Source organism: Stegostoma tigrinum, chromosome 4 (assembly GCF_030684315.1).
Source record: "Stegostoma tigrinum isolate sSteTig4 chromosome 4, sSteTig4.hap1, whole genome shotgun sequence".
Lineage (NCBI taxonomy): Eukaryota > Metazoa > Chordata > Chondrichthyes > Orectolobiformes > Stegostomatidae > Stegostoma > Stegostoma tigrinum.
Genome location: NC_081357.1, coordinates 129049168 through 129074533, shown reverse-complemented (window position 1 = coordinate 129074533; position 25366 = coordinate 129049168). Strand labels below are relative to the sequence as shown.

The following is a 25366-nucleotide window of genomic DNA, read 5'->3' as shown; positions in this document are numbered from 1 at the left end:
TTGATTCCCTACACTGTAGAAAGAGTCCCTTTGGCCCAACAAGACCAACGCCCCTTGAAGAATCCCACCCAGAACAATCCGCCTATAACCCACACACCCCTGAACACTACAGGCAATTTAGCATGGCCAATCCACCTAACCTGCACATCTTTGGACTGCGGGAGGAAACTGGAGTGCCTGGAGGAAACCCTTGCGGACATGGGGAGAATGTGCAAACTCCACATAGACAGTCGCCCGAGGCTGGAGTCGAACCCAAGTCCCTGGCGCCGTGAGGATGCAGTGCCCCAAGTTGTTAAGAGAAGTCCCTATACATCTGCATTCCCCATGCAGATGGCCTAAAGACCCTCCACTTCTTCCTGTCCCGCAGGCCCGACCAGTGACTGTCCACTGACACCCTTATCCGCTTATCCTAACTCATCCTCACCCTCAACATCTACACTCCGACCCCACCACCAAAGACATTTTTCCCTCCCCACCCTTATCTGCTTTCTGCAGGGACCACTCTCTCTGTGACTCCCTTCTCTGCTCCACACTCCTCTCCAGCCCCACCACACCCAGCACTTTCCCTGCAACCGTAGGAAGCACTACACTTGCCTCCACACCTCCTCCCTCACCCCCATCCCAGGACTCAAGAAAACAGCAATCCACCTCAAATGTGGTATACTGTATCCGCTGTTCCTGATGTGGCCACGTCTACATCGGGGAAACCAAGCGGAGGCTTGGGGACCACTTTGCAGAACACCTACGTTCGGTTCGCAATAAACAACTGCACCTCCCAGTCGCGAACCATTTCACCTCCCCCTCCCATTCCTTAGACGACATGTCCATCCTGGGCTTCCTGCAGTGCCACAATGATGCCACCCGAAGGTTGCAGGAACAGCAACTCATATTCTGCTTGGGAACCCTGCAGCCCAATGGTATCAATGTGGACTTCACAAGCTTCAAAATCTCCCCTCCCCCCACTGCATCCCAAAACCAGCCCAGCTTGTCCCTGCCTCCCTAACCCTCCTCCCACTTCAAGCCCCATACCTAACCACCCCCCCCCACCTCCTACCTACCAGCCTCATCCCACCCCCTTGACCTGTCTGTCCTCCCTGGACTGACCTATCCCTACCCTACCTCCCCACCTACACTCACCTTTACTGGCTCCATCCCCGCCTCTTTGACCTGTCTATCTCCTCTCCACCTTTCTTCTGCTCGATCCTTCTTCTAGCCACCTCCCCCTCTCTCCCTACTTATTTCAGAACCCCCTTCCCCTTCCCCATTTCTGAAGAAGGGTCCAGACCCGAAACGTCAGCTTTCCTGCTCCTCTGATGCTGCTTGGCCTGCTGTGTTCATCCAGCTCTACACCTTGTTATCTCATAAAATACAAGGACTTGTCCAGTCAAGTCTATTACAGGTATGATACACACTTGTAGATATATGTGATATCTTTTTTTTTGAATGTTAATCACTGCAAAATATTTTAACTTATGCTCTCTGTAACATTATCTCAACTCTTAAGACCACTTTTATTTCTCTTAGTTGTGCATTTTGCACTTGATTCAATAATAAACAAACTGCTACAACTTACGTTCCTTGGTTCAGATTTTGTCTACTTTTTAAGAATTCTTCAATCTAATTAGTGAAGGAGACATGTTACTATTTGGCCTGTTTACATAGCTACCAGGTGCCCTGTAGAAGAGAATGAGCTACATTGGCTTTGGAATTCATTAGTTTCCAGATCAGGCCCAGATAAAGAATGTGGGAAGTACAAGAGCAATGATTGACTCATGCCTGCTTACTGCAAAATCCAAACCATTGTGTGTTTTCAAATGTTTAGCTTTCTTACATTTAACAGTACAAAAAGTTACACTTTTGATATGAATGTAGTGTAATCTGGCTGAGCTAGCTTCATAGAAACAATTATTGGAGTGATTTGAATATACACCACTGTTTTATTATGCAGTTAATTATTTTTAAGGTTAGCAAATATATCAATTTAAATAATTAACAAAACTGACTGCAACAAACTCAGCAGGAAACCCTTGTCAGAAACATGGGAGGTAAAAGAAAGAACACACAGGATACATGTAAGATGAGAAAACACGGCTACCATTTCTCGGCCATCAGGCTCCAAGAATCTTCTTGACCAGGTAACCAGGCATTGAATAAAGGAAGAGCCCAACCAGAAGGAGAAGGAGCACAACTGCCAGGATCTTCAAAATCAACCAACGATAGTTGTGCCAGATGAAATACCTGATGGACTTTAGAGGGTTCATAAACCAGATAAAGCTGGTGTCAGGTCGACTGCAGGTTGGAGGAGGTCAAGGTATGAAGGAGCAAGAAAAAGAATAATGCAGAAGGGGAGGAAGAAATGGAAAAAAGCAAAAAGATTATAATTAAAAGGGTTACAGTTTAATACCGAATGGACATTAAAAATGTTCCACATTATGGATTTATAATGTATGATTGATCCCAATAGTTCTGTTGATCTTCTGAACTTAATTCCAGATTTTGAAAATTTGTATCAAAAGAAAGGTGATTAAACATTATAATAAAATGTGAGGCTGGATGAACACAGCAGGCCAAGCAGCATCTCAGGAGCACAAAAGCTGACGTTTCGGGCCTAGACCCTTCATCAGAGAGGGGGATGGGGGGAGGGAACTGGAATAAATAGGGAGAGAGGGGGAGGCGGACCGAAGATGGAGAGTAAAGAAGATAGGTGGAGAGGGTGTAGGTGGGGAGGTAGGGAGGGGATTGGTCAGTCCAGGGAAGACGGACAGGTCAAGGAGGTGGGATGAGGTTAGTAGGTAGCTGGGGGTGCGGCTTGGGGTGGGAGGAAGGGATGGGTGAGAGGAAGAACCGGTTAGGGAGGCAGAGACAGGTTGGACTGGTTTTGGGATGCAGTGGGTGGGGGGGAAGAGCTGGGCTGGTTGTGTGGTGCAGTGGGGGGAGGGGATGAACTGGGCTGGTTTAGGGATGCAGTAGGGGAAGGGGAGATTTTGAAACTGGTGAAGTCCACATTGATACCATATGGCTGCAGGGTTCCCAGGCGGAATATGAGTTGCTGTTCCTGCAACCTTCGGGTGGCATCATTGTGGCAGTGCAGGAGGCCCATGATGGACATGTCATCAAGAGAATGGGAGGGGGAGTGGAAATGGTTTGCGACTGGGAGGTGCAGTGGTTTGTTGTGAACTGAGCGGAGGTGTTCTGCAAAGCGGTCCCCAAGCCTCCGCTTGGTTTCCCCAATGTAGAGGAAGCCTCACCGGGTACAGTGGATGCAGTATACCACATTGGCAGATATGCAGGTGAACCTCTGCTTAATGTGGAATGTCATCTTGGGGCCTGGGATGGGGGTGAGGGAGGAGGTGTGGGGACAAGTGTAGCATTTCCTGCGGTTGCAGGGGAAGGTGCCGGGTATGGTGGGGTTGGAGGGCAGTGTGGAGCGAACAAGGGAGTCACGGAGAGAGTGGTCTCTCCGGAAAGCAGACAGGGGAGGGGATGGAAAAATGTCTTGGGTGGTGGGGTCGGATTGTAAATGGCGGAAGTGTCGGAGGATAATGCGTTGTATCCGGAGGTTGGTAGGGTGGTGTGTGAGAACGAGGGGGATCCTCTTGGGGCGGTTGTGGCGGGGGCGGGGTGTGAGGGATGTGTCGCGGGAAATGCGGGAGACGCGGTCAAGGGCGTTCTCAATCACCGTGGGGGGAAAGTTGCGGTCCTTAAAGAACTTGGACATCTGGGATGTGCGGGAGTGGAATGTCTTATCGTGGGAGCAGATGCGGCGGAGGCGGAGGAATTGGGAATAGGGGATGGAATTTTTGCAGGAGGGTGGGTGGGAGGAGGTGTATTCTAGGTAGCTGTGGGAGTCGGTGGGCTTGAAATGGACATCAGTTACAAGCTGGTTGCCTGAGATGGAGACTGAGAGGTCCAGGAAGGTGAGGGATGTGCTGGAGATGGCCCAGGTGAACTGAAGGTTGGGGTGGAAGGTGTTTGTGAAGTGGATGAACTGTTCGAGCTCCTCTGGGGAGCAAGAGGCGGCGCCGATGCAGTCATCAATGTACCGGAGGAAGAGGTGGGGTTTGGGGCCTGTGTAGGTGCGGAAGAGGGACTGTTCCACGTAACCTACAAAGAGGCAGGCATAGCTGGGGCCCATGCGGGTGCCCATGGCCACCCGCTTAGTCTGCAGGAAGTGGGAGGAGTCAAAAGAGAAGTTGTTGAGTGTGAGGACGAGTTCAACTAGGCGGATGAGAGTGTCGGTGGAGGGGGCCTGGTCGGGCCTGCGGGACAGGAAGAAGCGGAGGGCCTTGAGGCCATCTCCATGCGGAATGCAGGTGTACAGGGACTGGACGTCCATGGTGAATATGAGGTGTTGGGGGCCAGGGAATTGGAAGTCCTGGAGGAGGTGGAGGGCGTGGGTGGTGTCACGGACATAGGTGGGGAGTTCCTGGACCAAAGGGGAGAAAATGGAGTCCAGATAGGTGGAGATGAGTTCGGTGGGGCAGGAGCAGGCTGAGACGATGGGTCGACCAGGGCAGGCAGGTTTGTGGATTTTGGGAAGGAGATAGAAACGGGCCGTGCGGTGTTGGGGAACAATGAGGTTGGAGGCTGTGGGTGGGAGGTCCCCTGAGGTGATGAGGTCATGAATGGTGTTAGAGATGATGGTTTGGTGCTCGGGTGTGGGGTCATGATCGAGGAGGCGGTAGGAGGTGGTGTCGGAGAGTTGGCGTCTGGCCTCGGCGATGTAGAGGTCAGTGCGCCATACTACCACTGCGCCACCCTTGTCTGCGGGCATGAATGGTGTTGGAGATGATGGTGATTAAACATTATCTCTGATTTAAAGCAAAACAGAAGCTTTAAAGAAAATAGGCATTATTGGAAAATTCTCAAATTTATATCAACAAATGGCCTTAATGTTTTTAGTTAGTGGTAGGAAATTAGTGATGCCTGATAATTTGCAACCTTGAAGTAACTTAATCCCTAAGCCTCAGCTTTCTTTGGTAATTGTGGGAAGGAAGTAAATTAAAACTATTGTGGTGTGAAAAAGACACTATTAATGCTATTTTTAAATGAGTTGTCTTATTGTTGTGCTTGTTTGGGAAAGAACTGAATGGATCAAGGTCGAATCAAAATAATATAGCAACAAAGGAGATAAAAACAGAAATTGCTGGAAAAGTTCAGCAGGTGTGGCAGTATCTGTGGAGAGAATTCAGAGTTAACGTTTTGGGTTGAGTGACCCTTCCTCAGGATGGAATGAGATAATTCAGGTCATTGTGCCGGTCTTGTTGCTAGAGTATTACAGGGACACTGTCTTACTATTACGGAATTATTGGCTCTAAGACTGTACAAACTCCATTAAAACTTATGTCAGAATGGATACACTGACTTGTTTCTTTTTAGAGATCACATTATGATCTTTCAATAGTAAGAAATTCTTAGTTCTTTATATTCCATTGTGTGTGGGAGTCAGGTTTTTATGGAGCAGGCAGGAGTACTTGTGAAGTGTGGATATAAGGTCTGTTGGAGCATATTGACCTGAAATTATTTAACTACTCATCCTGTCAAAATTAAAAACAAAGATTGGACTTTCACTTAGAGTAAAAAAAATCAGAAGATAAAAAAAATCAGAAACACACCTGTGAATTGTATTAAGAGGTCTTCTTGCGTAGATTAGAAAATGAAACATTGCTTTCTGTTTTTCAATTTCAATGGACACCATTGTTTCGGTTTCCCCATATTTGTTATTGTAGCAGAGTCCTTAATGAAAGCTTGGCTCAGTTTGAAAAGATCATGTACCATTTATTTCAGCAAGGGATTGTGTACATGCTTTAATTTATGGTTTGAAGAATTTTTTAAAGAGTCTTTGATGCGACTCATGAAATACATCTTAAATTTAAGTCATTCTTGGTCTGGAGGGACTGCCGTAGAGCTATAGAGTCAAACAGCATGGAAACAGGCCCTTCGGCCCAACTCATCCATGCTGACCAGGTTTCCTAAACTGAAACATTCCCATTTACTTGCGCTAAACCCATATCCCTCTAAATCTTTCCTATGTATCTGTCCAAATATCTTTTAAAGGTTGTAATTATACCTGCCTCTACTGCTTCCTCTAGCAGCTTGTTCCAATATTCACCACCCTCTGTGTGAAAAAGTTAGTCCCTTTTGAATCTTTCCCTTCTCACCTTAGCCCTGTGCCCTCTGGTTTTGGACTCCCCTACTCTGGGGAAAAGACCTTGGCTATTCACCTTATCTATGCCCCTTGTGATTTTATAAACGTCTATAAAGTCACCCCTCAGCCCCCAATGCTCCAGGGAAAAAAATTCCCAGCCTATCCAGCCTCTCCGTATAACCTAAACCTTCCAATCTCAGTAACATTCTTGTAATGTTTTTGCATCCTTTCTGTTTAACAACATCCTACCTATCACTGAATGACCAGAATTGTACGCAGTGCTCCAATGTTGCCATACCAATGTCTTGTAAGCTGTGATATGACGCCCCAACTTCTGTACTCAATGCTCTGACAAATGAAGGCAAGAGTGCCAAACACTTTCCTCACCATCCTATCCACCTGTGACGCCACTTTCAAGGAACTATGACCCTGCACCCCTAGGTCTCTCTGTTTGATAACACTTCCTCTGTCTGAACCCGGTGACAATGATGTGAGGTGAGAATTGGCAACTGTGGCAGGAGGCCCTGGCCTGGTATTTGCAGAACCAACCACAGACAGTTGGACAGCTGAACATAGCTGATCATGGTCATGAAAGGCACCAATGATCCAGGGAGTAATCTGGAGCCTAGAAGGACCCTCCTGCTCTTTCGAGACCAGAAGGAAATCTCTTCTAAAACCTGTCTGTCTCCCGTAGGGTCATACAGCATGGAAACAAACCCTTCAGTCCAACTCCGCCATGCTGACAAGGCTTCCCAAACTAGAGTAATCACACTCACCTGCATTTGGCCCTTTAAACCCTTCCTATGCATGTACTGTCTAAATGTCTTTTCAATGTTGTCACTGTTACTTCTGACGATACCAACACCAGGCTCTACGTACGATTGTTCAGAATGAAAATATGGCCAGGGTTTGACTCACATTTTCAGGAACCTGACATTGAAATGTTACGGCAGCCTTTGCCAGTGTGGTCTAAGTAATAGGATACTCAACAGAATATAATCTAAGACATTGCTTTGTGCTCAGTGAAGGATGGGTGAGTAGCACATATAAAGGATTTTAGCTTGCTCACATGTCCTTTTCTCAATGGGCACAGGGCTAGAAATGAAAATGAAAATCCTGGGGTGAGTAAGTAGGCAGGGGTCATAGGGTATGTGGTGCTGACTGTGTTATCACAGACCTTTGCTGTCAATCAGTGCGGGTAGAGATATCAGCCCTGCTCATCTGTGCTGAAGTTACTCTCGCTCTCTGCTGTCAGCAGTCAGGGGAAATCTAAAAAACTCTGTTGCTTAGATTGTGTTTTACAAACCCAGAGAATAAAACTCCTTGGCAAATGATACTGATATGCAGTCTAGAAACAACAGCAAAAAACATAAGCCCTCCAAGTGTTGCATTTCAATTTGGTTATTGCTTAATATTGAGATTAATGAAAACTAAAGGCTTACGATAGGATAGAGGCAGAATGATAATGTTCAGAAGCTTATTCAGAGGTGTACTTCATCCAGGGGCAATCACTATGAAGCCTCACTGAGTTAGCTCATTCCTGCTCCTCATTTACAAGTATCTTATCAGCTCCTAATAGCCGCTTGTCCTGACAATATCAGCCATAAGGGAAAGGGAGCTCTTTCACTTCCGTTAATAAATGAGTCAGTAGTTAATTTGAACATCAATCGTAATAAAACATTTGAGATGTATTTCTGTGAAAGCTCCTCTCAAAAGGTAATAACGTTTTTGAAGATGCTGTTATCTTTTTCCTCCAATGTCTTTTTTACTATTTACATATAAAATACAAGGTAAACCATTGTAAAGTTAAATTGGAACTTTTATAAAAAGCTTGTTTCTTCCAGAGAAAATAACCCAATATCATTGGACAAATCTTTGTATTTTGGCGTATTCTTTAAAGGGCTGAGTAAAAGCATTGTGACATTACGGAGACATGACCTGGAACATAAAGGAAGAAGGAAGCTTCACTTACTTTGGTTTCTCCAGCGGCTCTGGTTCATTACGAGCCAGTCCTGCAGGGCTCTTCTCAGCTTCTTCTGCTGTCAGTAAGTGTAACTCAGCCTCCACCTTACCCTGAAAACAGAACAGATGCAGTGAATGGTTCTTTCACAAATTCAAAAGTGATGACCACTCCATGTGGCTTCTTCTGGAGTGCTGATAGGACCATGTTTGCAGTTTGCATTTGACCTGAGAGACTGAGACTTTGTTCACAGTGATAAGAGGAAAGTTAGCATCAAGCTACTAAACAGGGGCCTTCTTGCTTGTATGAAACTTATTGTAAAAGGTGCCTGTATAGAGTGAAGAAAGATACAGACAACATTTGCCAATGTTTATTAGCAGGTAGCATTCATATCTTTAGAAATGGTGATATTTTGCTTATCTTTTTCGGTTGCTCTGTGTTCAGTGAAATGAACGAGTGATATGACAGGTTATGGTTGTGGAGACCATGTTATAATTACCTCCCAGTGTTCCACCCATAACTCACCTAATGTTATCTCAACTTCTCTTCTCCTTGATCTGAAAACATTTAGCTTGTGAGGTTAGACGGTATCAGTGAGTTATTGGGGAGACAGCAGTAATCCCTATCCCCACATGCCATAGAACTAGCGGGAATTACTAAGTAGCAATGTGAAAGTATCAGTGTAGATAAATCGAGGGGAGCTGGATTCAAGACTAAATTTTTGCTCTCCCACCAGACAAGGGTATGGATTTGGAACCTTAAAGTGGCATATTCTAGTGCAAAGAGCCCCTTTATCTGATTTATCCTTCCCTTACCCAACACAAAGGAACTAAATCCAGTTTTTGTGTCTGTATTGGAAGTATACAAACGAAACCTTGAACCTTCTGATTATGTTTCATTCCCATATGGATCGATGTATTTATCCACTCTAGTTTTAAGAACCATCAGTGCACTTACACAGCGAAATACGAATAACCACCAAATTATTCAGTGAAAAATGAATGAATCTGTGAAATAGTCTTAATTATGACGATCCAGCCAGAATTATATGTTACATATGAAAGAAAACTTGGAAAGTAGAAAAATGTGTACAATAAATATCAAATGTGGCCTTCGCACTTTAGGATATTACAACCCAAAGTGATTTTAAGTATTGAGCACCCCAAGTTAAATTGTGTAGAAAGTGTACTCAAAGTTCAGCTTCTGTCACACATAAACTATCACTGAAATGTAGGTGAAATAAAGTAAAAGTCATCAATGTCCCAAAGGTCTGTGCTGTCTTTTTCTAATGAGATGACTGGTGGTGGTTTAACCTGAGGGACACTATGCCCCAGGGTGAGAAGAGTCCTTCATGGGAACCTCAGCTGGTGCAGGGATTGAATGCATGCTGGCTGTTTCAATCTGCATCACACACCAGCCAACTGAGCTAACCAATGCCTTCCTAATCCTCTGATGCTGCTTGGCCTGCTGTGTTCATCCAGTTCTACATCTTGTTAACCCGTTCTCCATCTCCTGTGGATGACAGAATCGATCAAACACAGTCGAAAAATGTTCATGTCACCTGAATTGTATTCACTCATCTCTGATTGCCTAAGAACAAAACCCTTATTTCTCCTTGTCAAAGATGTAAAGAAGCTACAGTTGAATTGAGACTTTATAAATTAATAAGGAAAAGAAACTTGAATTTTCTTGTATCAAATACTAAGTGTGTTTAGCATCGGTTCTTGTATGGACTGAATTCTGTTTGACCTAAGTGAAAATTGTGGCCTGCATTTTGGGGTAAAATTGACCGAGAAACTGTTTATCAGTTTAAAATCTATCGAAAACTTCTTACTGTAAGCTCCATTTCATCATTTTCATTTCTGGCCACAAATGGCCACCAGCCCTTCACCCTCTTCTGTTTGAAAATGGAAACAGTAGGGAAAGCCGATTCATCTGTCGCCATTTCAATGGTGCAGAGTTTAGCTGTTTTTGCTCCACGTGTAAATCGGTTCAGGTCCAATTCAATCGCACCTGGCAGGAGAAAGAACGACGAGAAAAGAAAGAGTCAAGTTCAAGAAAACTGCCTCAGGATATTTTGTTTCTGCTTCTAAATAAATATATCCTTAAATTCATATTGTTGAATGTGTATTGCTGAAAAAAGAGCCACATTTTGTTTGAAGTTTCTATCCTGCATTTATCAAGACAGTCTATAAGAATATCAATGAGAGGAGAAACCAAAGGTTTTGCTGAAACATTTATGGTAAAAACACACACAGTGCATATTTTGTGTGCAACAAAAAGGCTGTGTATTAATGTATGTAGCTTCTAGTGTGTGCCTATACATATTAACACATACACAGCCAAGCCATCTATTGCACACCGCAAATACACCACTCTGTGAGCCTGACTGACAATCCAAAATTGTTTGTCAATGTAGTTCTTCACACAATCTGATCTACATTTGCTAAATAACTCCATGATGGAATCACATTTAATTAAACACTGTTGTCAGGTTTACAATGAACACTACAACATTCACAAAATATATCAGCAATGTAGTTGACTCTTAACTGCCTCTCTGAAGTGGCTGAAGTGACAGAACACACCACTCATTTCAGGTCAATGAGGAATGGGCAACAAATGATCACCTGGCCAGTGATGTCTCCTCTTCACTATGGACATACGATCCCTTTCCATGTCATCCCTCATCAGGATGGTCTCAGGGTTCTTCAATTCTTCTTGAAACACCTCCATCCACCATCACCCTCCTCCATCCTCAAGGTCATCCTCACTTTGAATGACTTCTCCTTTAACTCCTCTCACTCTCTGCAGGTCAGAGGGTTGGCCATGGGTATGTGCATGAGTCCCAATTATGCCTGTTGCTTTGTGGAGTACGTGGAACATTCCTTGTTCCAGTCCTACTCAGAACCTTCCACCCCCGCCGCGCACCGCCCCCCCCCACCACCGCCACAACTCCTTCTCCGGTACATGGATGACATCATCAGTGCTGCTTCACTCCCTCAACCAGAACTGGGAAAGTTTATCAATTTCACTTCCAATTTCACCTTCACCTGGTCCATCTCCGGCTCCTCCCTTCCCTTACTCAACATCTCTGTTTCCATTTCTGGGGATAGACTGGCCACCAATATCCACAATAAATCCACCAACTCCCTCACTTACCTGGATCATGCATCCTCAAACCCTGCTTCTTGTAAAGATTCTATTCCGTTCTCCCAGCTCCTTTGTCTCCATCACATCTATTCTGATGGTGCCAATTTCGATAAAGGGGCCTCCAAAATGTCTGCCTTCTACCTCAACTGAGGATTCCCCTGCACCGTTGTTAACACAGAGCTCGGCCGAGTTGGACCCATCTCTCACACTTCAGCCCTCACCCCCACTCTTCCCCCACAGCCCCCCCCCACCGTGGCAGCGATAGAGTTCCCCTTGTCCTCACCTAATATCCCTCCAGCATCCACATCCATAGGATCATTAGCTGCCATTGCTGCCAGCTCCAGTGGGATGCCATCACCAGACACATATTGGCCTCCCCTCCCCTGTCAGCCCCCTGCAAGGACACTTCCCTCCAGAACACCCTGGTCCTCTTCCTTCACTCCCAAAAACCCCCCATAGACTCTTTCCCTGCGACAATAGAGGGTGGAACATTTCCGTTTACTTCCTCTCTCTTCGGTATCCAAGGGCCCAAACATACCTTCCAGGTGAAGCAGCGCTTTACCTGCACTTCTCACAATATAATCTACTCCATTCGCTGCTCAATGTAGTCTCCTCTACACCGGGGAGACAAAATGCAGACTGGGTGACTGCTTTGTGGAATGCCTACGTTCTATCCCTGAACTCCTAGTTACCTCCCATATCAACATATGGCCATGATCCCACACCAACATCTCTGTTGCAGTCTGCTGTAGTGTTTCAATGAAGCTCAGTGCAAACATGAAGAACAACATCTCAGTTTCCATTTGGGGACCTTGTTGCCTCTGGGACTCAACATTAAGCTCAATAACTTTACAGCCTGATTCCATCCTTCCATGTTTTTTTAAACATACCCCAAGCTCAGTTTTGTTATGACATGACCTGCTTTTAGTGCAGTCACCCATTCTTAGCCACTCCTATGCCTATTATCACATTATATGGCTTGCTTTCAGTACAGTTCAGCCTTTCTCTCAGACCCTTAGCTCTTGTTCTGCTTTTCTTCTATCCCGGCCTGCCATCCATAATCCCCTCATTAACCTACCCCTTTCATATCTCTCCCTCTGGGCTCCATTTCCCCTCTCCCTCTCCATTCCCAACTTCAGCATCAGCATAAATACCACCTTTTCCCCAGCTGCTAACAGTTCTGATGCAGAGTCACCGGATTTGAAATATAAGCTCTGCTTTCTCTCCACAGATGCTGCTGGACCTGCTGAGCTTCTCAAGCACTTTCTGTTTTTGTCACCAAATACATATTCTGCAGCTTGTATTCTCCATACAAAGTTACAAGGCATATTCTAAATATATTGATATTTGGCACGATAATGTATCGGTAATGGGTCATTGTGTATTGACATTGCTCCTATTGGTCATTTATTATGGGCTATACATTTTGACCAGATGCCTTGCCTATGAATATCTTGCAACATTGTAAGGTGGTAAATTGCTTTAAAGAGCACCTCAAAGTCAGAATATTGCTAACATATCCATACTACATATTCTCCTATATTATCCAAACACCATTTAGAACTCGAGATAACAACGTGTAGAGCTGGATGAACACAGCAGGCCAAGCAGCATCTTAGGAGCACAAAAGCTGATGTTTCGAGCCTAGGCCCTTCATCAGAATCTGGGTCTAGGTCTGAAACTTCAGATTTTGTGCTCCTAAGATGCTGCTTGGCCTGCTCAGTTCATCTGGCTCTACACGTTGTTATCTCAGATTCTCCAGCATCTGCAGTTCCCATTATCTCTGACACCATTTAGAACCCTTCAGGTGTGTAACTGCATTTGTTACAGTTTCTTGTACCTAGTACTCCTTGCAAATTCACAAGCCCTGGTTTTGAAAATGAACGTTTTAGAAACGCTAGATACAGGAAATCTTACGATGTCATTGTACAACTTAGTCAGATGAAAGATAAATAAAAACTTATTGTTTGTTCTCACTGGTGTACCCACAGAAAAAGATCAATTTATCAATTCTATGGCCCCATATTTGTTTTTCTTTTCTTCTGCACTGTCTTATTTTCATCCCTTAATTTTCACGCAGCGTGAAATTCCATCAAGTTTCATTTCTAATTTATAATAACAAAAGATGAGTTTGGAAACCACTGGAAAACAAAATCTGATCAAAATTCCAGATTTCTGAGCATACTAAAGGGATGAAATCTGTCAGATCTTTACCATCAAATTTGCAAATCTTTCATGCAAGTGGGTTGAAAAAAATGGACAGGACTCTTTACATTCAAGTTGAATAATTGCTGTTAAGTTTCAGTCCAATCTAATTTTAAAAGTTTTTGAAGCAAATCAAACTCAATATATAGAGAATCAAAAAAAAGTGATTTAGCATGCGACAATTACCCACATTGATTTATTGTGTCTAACATGTAAAAACTGTCCCAGGGTAATTTCAGGGAAGCGGGGCTGGGAGTGAAGATGTGTTGCAGCAAAGTAGATGCTGGAAAGAGTGTACAGAAACTATTTTATTTTCCAAAGGGGCGTTTAGGGGAAATGGCTGATGAAAAGGAGTGTTTAGAGTGAACGGGACCCAATTGGCTGATAACAAACTGTCGCAGTTAAATTAAAAACACAGGGAGAACAGGTGATTGGGGTGGATTTGCAGATCTGGAAGTTGCCAAGAAAGGAAGAAGCGAGGTCATGAAGTTTTTTTCTCCATAAAGTGTTTAAAAGACAGGTGTGAGAATTCTAACTTGGAGACATCGGAGGGTTAGGTGTTAGTGTAGATTTAGTTAGGACAGGGGTGGTTGGTGATCAGAGTTAGGGTTAGGATGCAGGTGGTAAGATATTACATTAGCTGATGTTCTAGAGTATGGGGATATCGAACCGATTCGAATCTTTCTTCAGCATATTCTATTTCATTCTAGGCAGGTAGCCTTAATTTGAATTGCAGATCCTAAAATATTCCAGTCACCAAGACACCAAGAAGGAGGCAAATTGATTCATTTCCCTCATCTGTGAACACAATTATTTCACAGCTGAAAAATATTCCTAATGATAAACATGCATTCATGCTTTCCACCTAAAGAAAACACAGATTCAAAAATTCTGGAGTGAATGCTTCAACAGGATTGCACAGAGAAACTGGATTAAAACATACCAAGGAAGTCATCTGCTGAGAAATGGTCAGCATCCCACACTTGCAGAGTCAGGCGAGCTGGGATCTTGTACTCTGTCTCATCCCAGGAAAACATGGATTCCTTCTTAGAGATGACAATCTTCTCCTCAGCCATCAAATAATCAAAGGGGAAGATAAACCTCCAGTTGAAATTGCCTTCTCCAGTCAATGAATGATAGTGTACATCAGTGTCTTGCTTGTCCTCCTGTTGTCCTTTCAGCCAGCTATGAGATACATCCAAATAGTCACAATGTAACAGTAACTCTTAACAGCTACAGCACTGCAGGGAAATTATTTAGTTTTGTTGATCTTTGGCACATACCAAAAAATAGTTGTTTGCATTTGATCTTTAAGAGATTTTTGCATTGTCACAGTTTTGAAAAGAATAGTCCAAATTAACCTTGGTTTCTAATTGGAGCTCACTTCGCGTTGATTTTGTACAAGAATGTGGATGCAATATTTCCCTGTCCTAAGCATTTGATGATGAGATTTTTTCATATTCACTGTGATAATTACAAGTTTGGTTTTGATTAAAGCACTTGGAGGGTAAATGGACATGATGCTGCTTCCAGCTATCTGTTGATCTTGTCCTTGTGTGCGGTGAAGGTCCAGCAGATGTTGAACAAAATAAAGGCTCTGAAAGGGTTAATATAGGATACTATAGGAAATGATGATGACATTGATGACATCATACCGTTTCAGGTGGGGCTTGAAGGAGTGTCAACAAAGACAGATGTATGCTCAATGCCTCCTGATAGTTATAGTTATTTTGTCTAACTTGTACTTGTCATGATTAAACAATAAATTTCATCTTGTTAAACTCACTAATGATTCAGCCTTTTAACATTTTAAATAGGCCTTAGACCCACAGCACATAACTCAAACATGAGCAGACAGTGGTTAGTTCCACAGTATATATAACATGGGGGCAGAGGTGGGATCATCGGTGAAATACCACAAGACAGCAGACATGTGCAGTTTTAGCTACTTAATGGTAAAGTAGTCCCAGAGGACTGCTCCCTCTCATTGGAGAGAGGGAGATGACTGGTGATAGTTTAACCCAAGGGTCATCATGCCTCAGGTAAGGACCTCAATCAGTGCAGAAATCAAACCTACACAGTTAACATCAGTCTACAACACAAACCAGCCATTCAGCCAACTGGCCCCTGATGTTTAAGGACTTACTACTTTAAGAATACTTGACAGTGAGCCAGCAGCTGCAAGCACTTGAACAAATAGGCTGTCTATAGAACTCATGGGATAAACAGCAAGGCACAAAGAACTGGATGAACATCTCGGATTCTCCAGCATTTGCAGTTCCTATTATCTCTAAGGTACAAAGAGAACTCTAGATTAAAACCTTCAATTCTGTCTGGAGAAGGTGGGTGATCACATAAGAACTTAACAAAAACGAATCACACTTAGTCTAAGAAATCTGAGAGAGAAGGATCTGTAGGGGGCAGTCCTCGTTCCAGGTTGGACTGGGAAGCAATTGTATTGGAGTTCTGTGAGTGAATTTAAAAATCTGTTAGCTAAAAACTTTAAATGAACAGCACACAGGATGAGGCTGGGAAAGATTGGAGTTAGAGAATAATACTGACCATTTACAAATGGCAATAACATTATAGTGAGCACACACCATAAGGCCCAGCCTATCTTTATTCATTTACAGGAATCGGGAGCGACTGGTCACATCTGTATTTATTGGCCTTCTCTAATTGTCAAGATGGCAGGTAAAATGTAGCCACATTGCTGTGGGTCTGGAGTCACATATAGACCAGGCTAGGGAAGACTGATCCAGATGGGTTTTTTCAACAATTGCATGGTCACCATTAGACCCTTAATTCCAGATGTATTTTGTTTTGCCACAGCACAGTTTATGAAAACGAATCGTCCAAATTAAGTCCAGGTTCTATGTGGAGTGACTTCACATTGATTTTGTGCAAAGACTGTGGACACATTAACTTACCTGACCAGTAGATGATGAGGTTATTTTTAAAAATATGTTAAATGTATTGCACATTGTGTTTTAAGCTACAGAAGGCAACAAAATGTCCAGTTTGCTCGTGAAAAAGCAGGAAATTTTCAACTTAGCTGCAGAAGGCAGAAGCTGCTATCTTGACCACAAAAAGACAGGATGATGCATAGTTACTTACCATTTGGACCACTAGGCCATTTAAAAGTTTAAAGGGGAAAAAATGTGATCTCGTGCAGTTCAAAAGCTTACAACATGAAGACAATAAAAATAACAAAGGAATGATACTACTATTGGTTACTCCCATCATGTGCAGAATTAAGATGCAGCTCAGGCAACATAAACCTAAATGCTTTCTTGTGCAAGGATTTCATGTGATGGAACCAACACCACAGCAGCAATTATGTTCACATTGTCCTCAAAATGTTAACTCCGACTCTCTGTCCATTGGTGCTGCTGGAGAATGGGTACAGATAAGGATCTAGAGGAAGGGTATGGTTGCTCAAGAGTCAGCAAACAAGCAGGAATTAGATACTGTCACTACAGTTGAGGACATTGCATGCCAGGTCCGCAGGAACCTTCTCTCATTGCGGAACAATTGTCCTGCTTGATTGGAGCAAACCCAGTGAGGAATGTTGTGATGGAAATTATTTACAGACCAATCAAGGGTCAAGATCAGAAAGCTGGCAACACTCAAGGCAAAGACCTACCAATCTTCCAAGTTGTGAAAGAATTATGAACCTCTAGATCGCCTGAATTTGGGAAATCAGAAACATGGGTGTTGATGGGGTAGAGCTGGAAGTAAATGTAGTTACATACCCAAATGTACAAATGTTACCTATTGTGGGGGTGGGGGTAGAAAGGCTTGGAGCAAGATGTTGTGTAAGGAATTGATTCTGAGTTAAAAGTCAGAGACAATGTTCAGTTCCATTCAAGTGATAATGTCATACAACCTTAGGTGAGGAAAAGAGGCTAACTCAAGATCCACATGGGGATGGATGTGTCATCAGAGTGTCTCTTGATTGACTTGTTAGACATAATAATTAAGACTATATAACTGGAATCTATTGATATTATGTAATAAACTACAACTGATTACGACATGCATCTCTTCTCATTAAGACTCACTTGTGGTTCATCCTCTATCACTATTAATTAAATAGGCTCTCAACAGCAGAGGGCTGGTGACAGTGACACTTGACCCCAACATGAACTGGTAGTGTTTAGTTCTGCTGCTCATACAATAGGCCAAGCTATTGATGACCTACTTATTTCAGCCCATTTGACCCCATTTCCCAGGAATACCATTGTAACATTAAGTTTCTTTTTAGGAGACTAGGAAATCTTTGTACAAGGATAGATCTGTAATATATTCATCAAATTCGGGGGGATATATCAAGGAACACTTCCAGCCATCTATCTTACTACTAGTCTTGATTTCAAACCTTCGATTGTAGTTTATTTTAATGCACAAAAACTGAAAATTCCAAGTCCATTTTTTAACTGTTCTTGAGAGATAGATGTCACTTCCAAGCCCAGCATTTATTGTTCATCCACAGTTTGCATTAAGGTGGTGATGGTGAGTTTTTTTTTGAACTGTTGCAGTCTGTGTAAGTAATCTTGGATTATCAGTAGGGAGCAAGCTTCAGGATTTGGACTCAGCAATAGTGACGTGACAGTGATGTATATCTTTTGGAAAGGTTTGTGACTTGCAGTGGAAGGTGGGAGAGACTGTGTTCCCTGACACCTGTTACACTTGTCCAATGATGTAGAGGAGGGTCAAGGGGTGTGATAGCATTACCTATGTATGGTAATACCTACTTTGAGCATTTTGTTTAGTAATTCCAAAATCTAATTTGTTTTTGATCACAATTCACTGTTTGAAAAGTTGAATCCCCACATCCTTGTTGTCAAGATTTATTAAGTATTCAAACTAATGAACTGAAATAAAGATTTCACTGTAGTCAGCTCGACTACAACCCAATCTTTACTTTAGGGCCATTCATCATGAACTCCATTGTTATTCCTTGTAGAGACTGTTCTCCACCTCTACTTCTGTCCCACTAAGGAGCGGAACAACAATCTCGACAATTCAAAAAATAGCATTACGACTGAGGAGAAAGAATTTGATTGAGAATTTTACGAGTACATCACTGCGTGTTTGGAGAGAACTGTGTCTCTTTTAAACAGTTATTATCAAAGTTATGTTTTGATGCAACACCAAGAATTTTTAGAATGTACACTTTTGTTGAGTCATGCAAACCCCAAAAAACATGCAGCAAGCATTCTAACTGCAAGCAAAGTCAACATAAAACCTAACTACACTGCAACGTCTAACAGCAGGCACACAGAAGCTCCGTGTAAATAAGGTATGTTTTCTGTGAAATACCATGAAACTTCATTTTATGTCACATTGGATATGCCTATTTCAAAATTAGCTGCAGACCAGGCAAATTAATACTGGCTGTTTTTTTCCAGTTTGCTATCAATATCCATTAAGGTGATACCCCCTGACAGATGCTGATGTGTGCAGTTACTATTATCAATTTGAAGATAATTTCACGTGGATTGGAAGAGTTCTTCAGGTTTGAAACCAGTAGTGTTTCAATGTAGCTGTGTTGAAGTGCACATTGTAGATTTTGATGCACCTGTCAATCAATTAGTAGCTTTCATGTATTCAGAAACATACCTCTCACCACAGTAAGACTGCTGTTAGAGTAACAGTACATAAAATAACAGAATTTAATCATTGTCTGCATAGCCCACTGAAACTCGAAGAAACAAAAAATTGCTCTACAAATATTAAAACCCACCACTTTTAATAGAAAAGGAAAATAACATTGAAAAGTAAATAGCCGATGGACATCATTTCATTTAACCCTTTGAATATTGATCTCAATGCATTGTCATGTCATCTGCTTGATTTCTTTCTGCTGCTATTGGAACAGGCATAAAAATGGCTAGATCTTTTTTAATTTCACCCTTTTGTTCGTACGAGGAGCCAAGCAGGTGCCATTCTCACCAGGAGTTTCAGCACCAGCTCGCTATTGTAAGTGCGCTGAGAGACATTTCTTCCTCTGGAATATTCATTAAATAAGCTAATGAAGTTTCTTTTCATTAGATACAAGACATCATGCATTTCTCAAAGGGTTAAATGCTTTTGTAGAATTTTAAAGTTATTAATTAACTGAACCAATTCATTTCAAACAATATCAAGGTTGCACATCAAACAAAACTCGTGCTTTCATGGTTCGTCCCGATGGGCCTGTTTGTATCAAAGCTTCACAGCAGGAGTCTGCTCCAATCAGACTTCTGCATTGCAGCTATGAAATCCTATCAGTTATTAACATATTAGTGAATGCACAAAAACAACAGTTAACAACAGTTGGGACCTCCGCAAATGGTTGTTAAAAATTGAAAAGCATGGAATTTTGCCTTTTGTACTGATTAACCTAATCCATCTCCCCTCTGTGCATATGATGCTGCTGGATAATGTATTGCGCACAATCATGCATGGCAAGAACTGGATGCAAGCAACATGGTCATTTCCACTGTTGGATCAGGTTGTTTAGTCAAGCATTAGACATATTTGTATGACAGCAACAGATGAAACTAATACAACAGCAGAGCAAAGTTAGAATTCCTCTAATTTTGCTTGGTCTCCTGTCATCGCACAAGTTAATGTGAACTGATAGCCTACAGTATGTGAAATTAAATTCCCCTTGCTTCTTTGTTTCTTTATTCCTCTCATTGGAATTGCATCTTTCTGTAATCTCCCAGAGTCAGGAGCGTAGCCAGGTTTTTTCAAATATGTCTGTGATCATGATGTGGAGAATGTTTTATACCCAGCTGAGAGCTGGTATCGCTCATAATTCCTATTTTCACCCAATGCGGAGGTTCTCAAATCAGAGTCCACAACCTTTAAGACAGACACTGTCTTAGGTGCTGATGGTCTTTAATGAATGAGCTGTGGTCAGGGGCATGCTGCACAGTACATTCCCCTAGAGTGCTGTTTTCTGTGTTCTTTTTTCTTGCTCCTCTAGTGCTCTCTTTGTGTTCATAAACCTTCATGCTCATTCTCTTTGGCTCCTTTCAAGCTGATGCCATCTGAGGTTTTCTCCTCCCTCCAGACTGCACTCTCTTTCTGCTCCCACTTGCCCCAAATTCCTGCTTTTGCCATTCTCTTCATTCAACATGATGTGCTCTCTGTTTCTTCCTGCTGTTACCCTGCGCTCTGGTCTGAATGGGCTCTTGCTATCACTCTGGTGAGCCTGCCCCTTTTTCTATGCCCTGCTATTTCTGCTACCCATTCTGCTTTTTATCTGTTTTGTTCATCCCGGGCTCCTGCTCTCTATCTCTGCTCTTGCCAAGAATAGACAGACACTGCAATGAGAAGTTACTGGCATTAATAAATCAATACCTGTTTTTTAAAGGCATTAATAAAATAGATTTTTATGCAATACTTTCATACTGTATTATCTAGCACTATAATTTAAATGTGAGCTCCATGATAACAAATCAATTTGAAAAAGGTCACTTCAAACAAAAAGTTTGAAAATTACAGCTCTCTAGGTACAGCCAGCCTAAACAGCAGGCTATAATAATCAACTTAAATGAAGGCCTTCCACATCCTGTCTTCTGAAAACATTTTATTACTTATTGTAACATTCAGGCAAAAACCAAGATGTCTTTCAATTGGTTTTGGGGAGGATCTAAAGAGGAACCAAAGCAGGAAAAAAATGTAAATACATTTATTATCATGATGGTTAGATGGCCCTTCAATAAAGTGATATGCCACAAGGTAGTAGAATGCAGGTTTATACCTGATAGTCGTACTTGAGTGGCTTCTGACCTTATTTGAGCTACCACCTGGAAAGTAGCTGCAACCCTGTGTGAGGAGGAAGAGATAGTTTCAGGGTGATGCAGCTTAAAAGCTCTCATGTAGAGATGCAAAGGGCTACGGGAGCCTGAAGATAGGTTACAACCCACTCTTAAGGTGAGGGGAATGATGTGGTGTTTGTGGGGAGATGAGGGCAAAACGTAGTTGAATTCTGAAAGAAGGGAAGAAATGAACCAGTGAAGATTCAATGTTCATTTTCTTCATTAATATACATGTGTTCATCCTGAAACTGTCATTTAATAATTGATAAAGCTTTATTTAAAATAATCATGTTTTTATGTCTGATATTGGCTATTATAATGAATTATAACATACACATTGTTACAATGAGGACAATACATTACATCTAAAAGAATTAAAAGATGACTTTTCTTTAAGAATCAATGTCTGGGAGCGGTATGAAATTGTCCTACATTGAAAATGTATAAATTATGAAGGCGTTGTGATTATTACATTTATGTTAGATGTAGTGCTGCATCAAGGAGCACTAATATGAGTGGTTACTGAGTCAAAACTTAATTCATTCATGGAGATTCCAATCCAATGATTCCAACTTAAAGTTTTACAGTCCTCATGCACACACAGGCAGATATTTTAGTTACTTTGTTGCATGCTTTCTCAGAAAAGTAAAATTCCTGTAGATATCACCCAGAGTTAACTTAAGCACCGGTCATGCACGGGAATATGTGCCGCCATGATGAAAAAGTAATAATCTAATCCCGTCTCTCTGGAGAAATAAGCATTAAATAGTAATGCATGTTAAAATTGTTACCACAGACACCATACCAGTCATATTTATCATTCCTTTCAGATTATGCTTTGCCATATGTGACACACTTAATTTTTATTGCTTCATTATGTTATTGAATTAATGATTGATTTTAGATTTTAAAAAGTGTGATTAATGATTAAAAACTCATTATGGATTATAGAGTTTATGTACTGAAATCTAGAGATTATATTTGAGTGACGCTTCTGTTGAAATAGGGGGCAAGGTTATTCCACACAAACTAAAATCATGTACTGTCTATTTGTGCTTTATTTCAGGTCCTGAAGATGCTGAAGAAGAGAAGATTCTCAATATAAAAATTCAATGGGCTCATAAATTGAAATTCAACTACCTGCCCTATATAAATTAACCAGGCTGTTGGATTAATGTTCATATCCAGATAGAAATGTTAACATTCCTTTCAAATTAATTATCTTTCTGTAAGTGTTCAAATTTAGTGCAGTTGGTCTTTCTGCTTATATCTACCAGTTTGCATTTGTTAACTATCAAGCATTTGAGCCGTGTCAGTCCCTGGTCCACGCTTGCATTGTTTTGCTTTGTATGTTGTTGAGAGCTGGGTCTCAACCAGAAGATCAATTCTTCATAACACTGTACAGTTATCATTCCACAGAATGAGACACTGAAGCAGAGTATTGTAGCACTAGTCAAAATGAATTTATACTCAGATTAATTGGCATCTTCGATATCACTTGATGTCCGTTGAGAAATTAAAGATTCCTATCCTGTTGCAACTTAGGTATAACAAAGTATATAGTGAGATGAATAGAATGTTATTGGACAGAAAACGAGGAGCCAGTTATGAATAATGTGCTGCAAGAATTGGTCCTAGGTCTGCCTTTGTTCTTGATATGCATAGATGATTGAGCATAATGAGAAAATTAATAACATTTGCTGATAACATAAATTTGAAAAGTTGCACTGACAATGGACAGGACTGCAAAGGATCTTATCAGAATTAATGGAATAGGCAGACAGCCAATGAAGTTTAGTCCAAAGCATGCTGCGATGCATTTAATTAGGATAAACAAAGAAGTAAAATATGAACTCGGGAGGAGTGACCTTGAAGTGCATAAAGGAACAATTTTTGATTGAGAATATATAATTTCCTAAATGTGTGAACTCAACTCAATGAATCCAATGACTCCACCTATCTTCTTTACTCTCCATCTTCGGTCCGCCTCCCCCTCTCTCCCTATTTATTCCAGTTCCCTCCCCCCATCCCCCTCTCTGATGAAGGGTCTAGGCCCGAAACGTCAGCTTTTGTGCTCCTGAGATGCTGCTTGGCCTGCTGTGTTCGTCCAGCCTCACATTTTATTATCTTGGAATCTCCAGCATCTGCAGTTCCCATCATCTCTGAATCCAATGACATGTTGGGTTTTATAAATGGGAGTTTTCAAAATTAAAGATCTAAACAAGTCAGACCAAAGTTGGAGCACTGCATACAGTTTAGAGTTCATTATGGATAGAATGTTATACAATACCCAAACAATACTAAGGATGCGCAGTTGTGGTTATGAAGAGAGATCTATTTTCACTAAAACAAAGAAGGATTAAGAACAAGTTTATCATAGAGCGTGAGATAACAAAGTGTGGAGCTGGATGAACACAGCAGACCAAGCAGCTTCTTAGGAGCACAAAAGCTGACATTTTGGGCTCAGACCCTTCATCACTTTTTAAATTATAATTAATTTTGGCAGAGACAATTATACCAGATTATTGCCTTTGCTTGGGGAGTCAATGTCGAAGGATCGTCAATTTAAAATTGTCACTAGATAGTAGAGAGAGAGATTGGGGAAAATATGTCCTAATATAGAGGATTGTTGCAGTATGAAAGGAAGATAACAATGCAATAAAAGCCATTTCATTTTATAATTTAATCAGAAAACAGTTTGTAAGCTAACATTTAATGTGCATATTTTACCATTAAATGTGCTAGGTAGATATTTGGAGTTAGGTCACAAATCAGCCATGATCTCAATGAATGGTGGAATAGGCTCAAAGGGATGAATGGCCTCCTCCTGTTCCTGTGGTGGGTATGTCAGAAATAATCCTTTTAGTGAATTTCTTACAGGGAGCATGGGGCAGAGCTTTCTTTTTCTTTAAGATAAGAATTTGAAATAGTGGAAGAGACAGACCGATGGGAAAATGGTCAGTGACCTTTTTTAGATTATTTAAACAAATGATTGACACATAGATAATGAACTTAATGGCTGTCTTCTAAACTGCAAATCTCCTTCATTCTAAGGACGTTCAGAGAAACCATTTCACCCATGGCACCCTCAGAAGTCTAAATAAATAGAGGACAGATAGCAATAGTTATCTGCAGGCTTAATGAGACCAGTAATGTTTTATACTTAATATTTGTTTCGTTTTTATCTTCCAGGGTTTCAGTTATGGTGGGTTGGTTTTCCAGCAAATCTGAATTCCATTTCTAAATCAATTACTCGTTCCAAAAACCAAAATATTCATGTTGTAGCTGGAAGGTACAATCGTGTTTTCCATGCAGGATATGGTACTGTACTACAAGCAAAACATGAAAGAAACCAAAAATATGTTTGGTATGGGTTTGAAATGCAGGTAAATTGCTAATAGCTATGTTATGAAAATATATGGTGAGATATGAATGATTGCTCAGCATAGAGGGGAGGAGCCGTGCAATAGTATCATTACCCCCTGACATAGATGTCTGACATCTTCTCTCCTGTCATGAAAGCATCATCTTCAAGAACAACGTCATCAGTGTTCCAAATAATAACACGCAGTTCATAACTAGTTAACAACAAAAGCAACAAGCAAAGAGGAATTAGAAAAAAAAGCACTTCACGATCTCAACACAGGTCACACACTTGTACATACCCCCTGACAAAAATGTCACTAGATTTCTCTCCAGTGAAGTAATCATCATCTTCCAAGATAACCTCATCAGTATTCCAAACTATCACTCTAAGCTCATATCTGGCAGGGAGGAAGGAAGATAAGGTGAGACGCTGAGGAAGAAATAATATTGAATGCACGTCACACCTACCTGTCACATTCTGTCTGATCAGTGTTAACTTTCCACTCACAGTAGAGATTCCATTCAAAACATATCAGAAATATACTGACTGATTAGTTATAAAGTCATAACTAAAGGATGGAATTGTAAAACTTAAGCTGGTGTGTCACCAAAGTGCCCTTAAAAATTTTCTTTTATTGAATTCCTATCGCTATTACCATTCTGTATGTAACCACTCTGCTTATTGGGCCTCACACAACAGGCCAATATGTCAAATGT

General features: G+C 41.6%; 1 protein-coding gene across 10 annotated transcripts in view; it reads right to left on the bottom strand.

The window, feature by feature from the left end:
- otofa (otoferlin a) overlaps positions 1-25366 on the bottom strand; it is a 343946-nt gene that overhangs the window by 6716 nt on the left and 311864 nt on the right. For 5 of the 10 annotated variants that reach the window (XM_059645650.1, XM_059645654.1, XM_059645655.1 and 2 more), the window contains 5 exons: positions 24949-25047; positions 14410-14651; positions 9943-10121; positions 8121-8221; positions 2096-2289 (listed from right to left, as the gene is read on the bottom strand). In XM_059645650.1, coding sequence (XP_059501633.1) covers positions 2109-2289; positions 8121-8221; positions 9943-10121; positions 14410-14651; positions 24949-25047 — 802 coding nt within the window. In that variant the 3' untranslated portion in view covers positions 2096-2108. Of the gene's footprint in view, positions 1-2095; positions 2290-8120; positions 8222-9942; positions 10122-14409; positions 14652-24762; positions 24862-24948; positions 25048-25366 lie in introns of all 10 variants that reach the window. The other 5 variants (XM_059645651.1, XM_059645653.1, XM_059645659.1 and 2 more) reach the window with 3 other exon arrangements.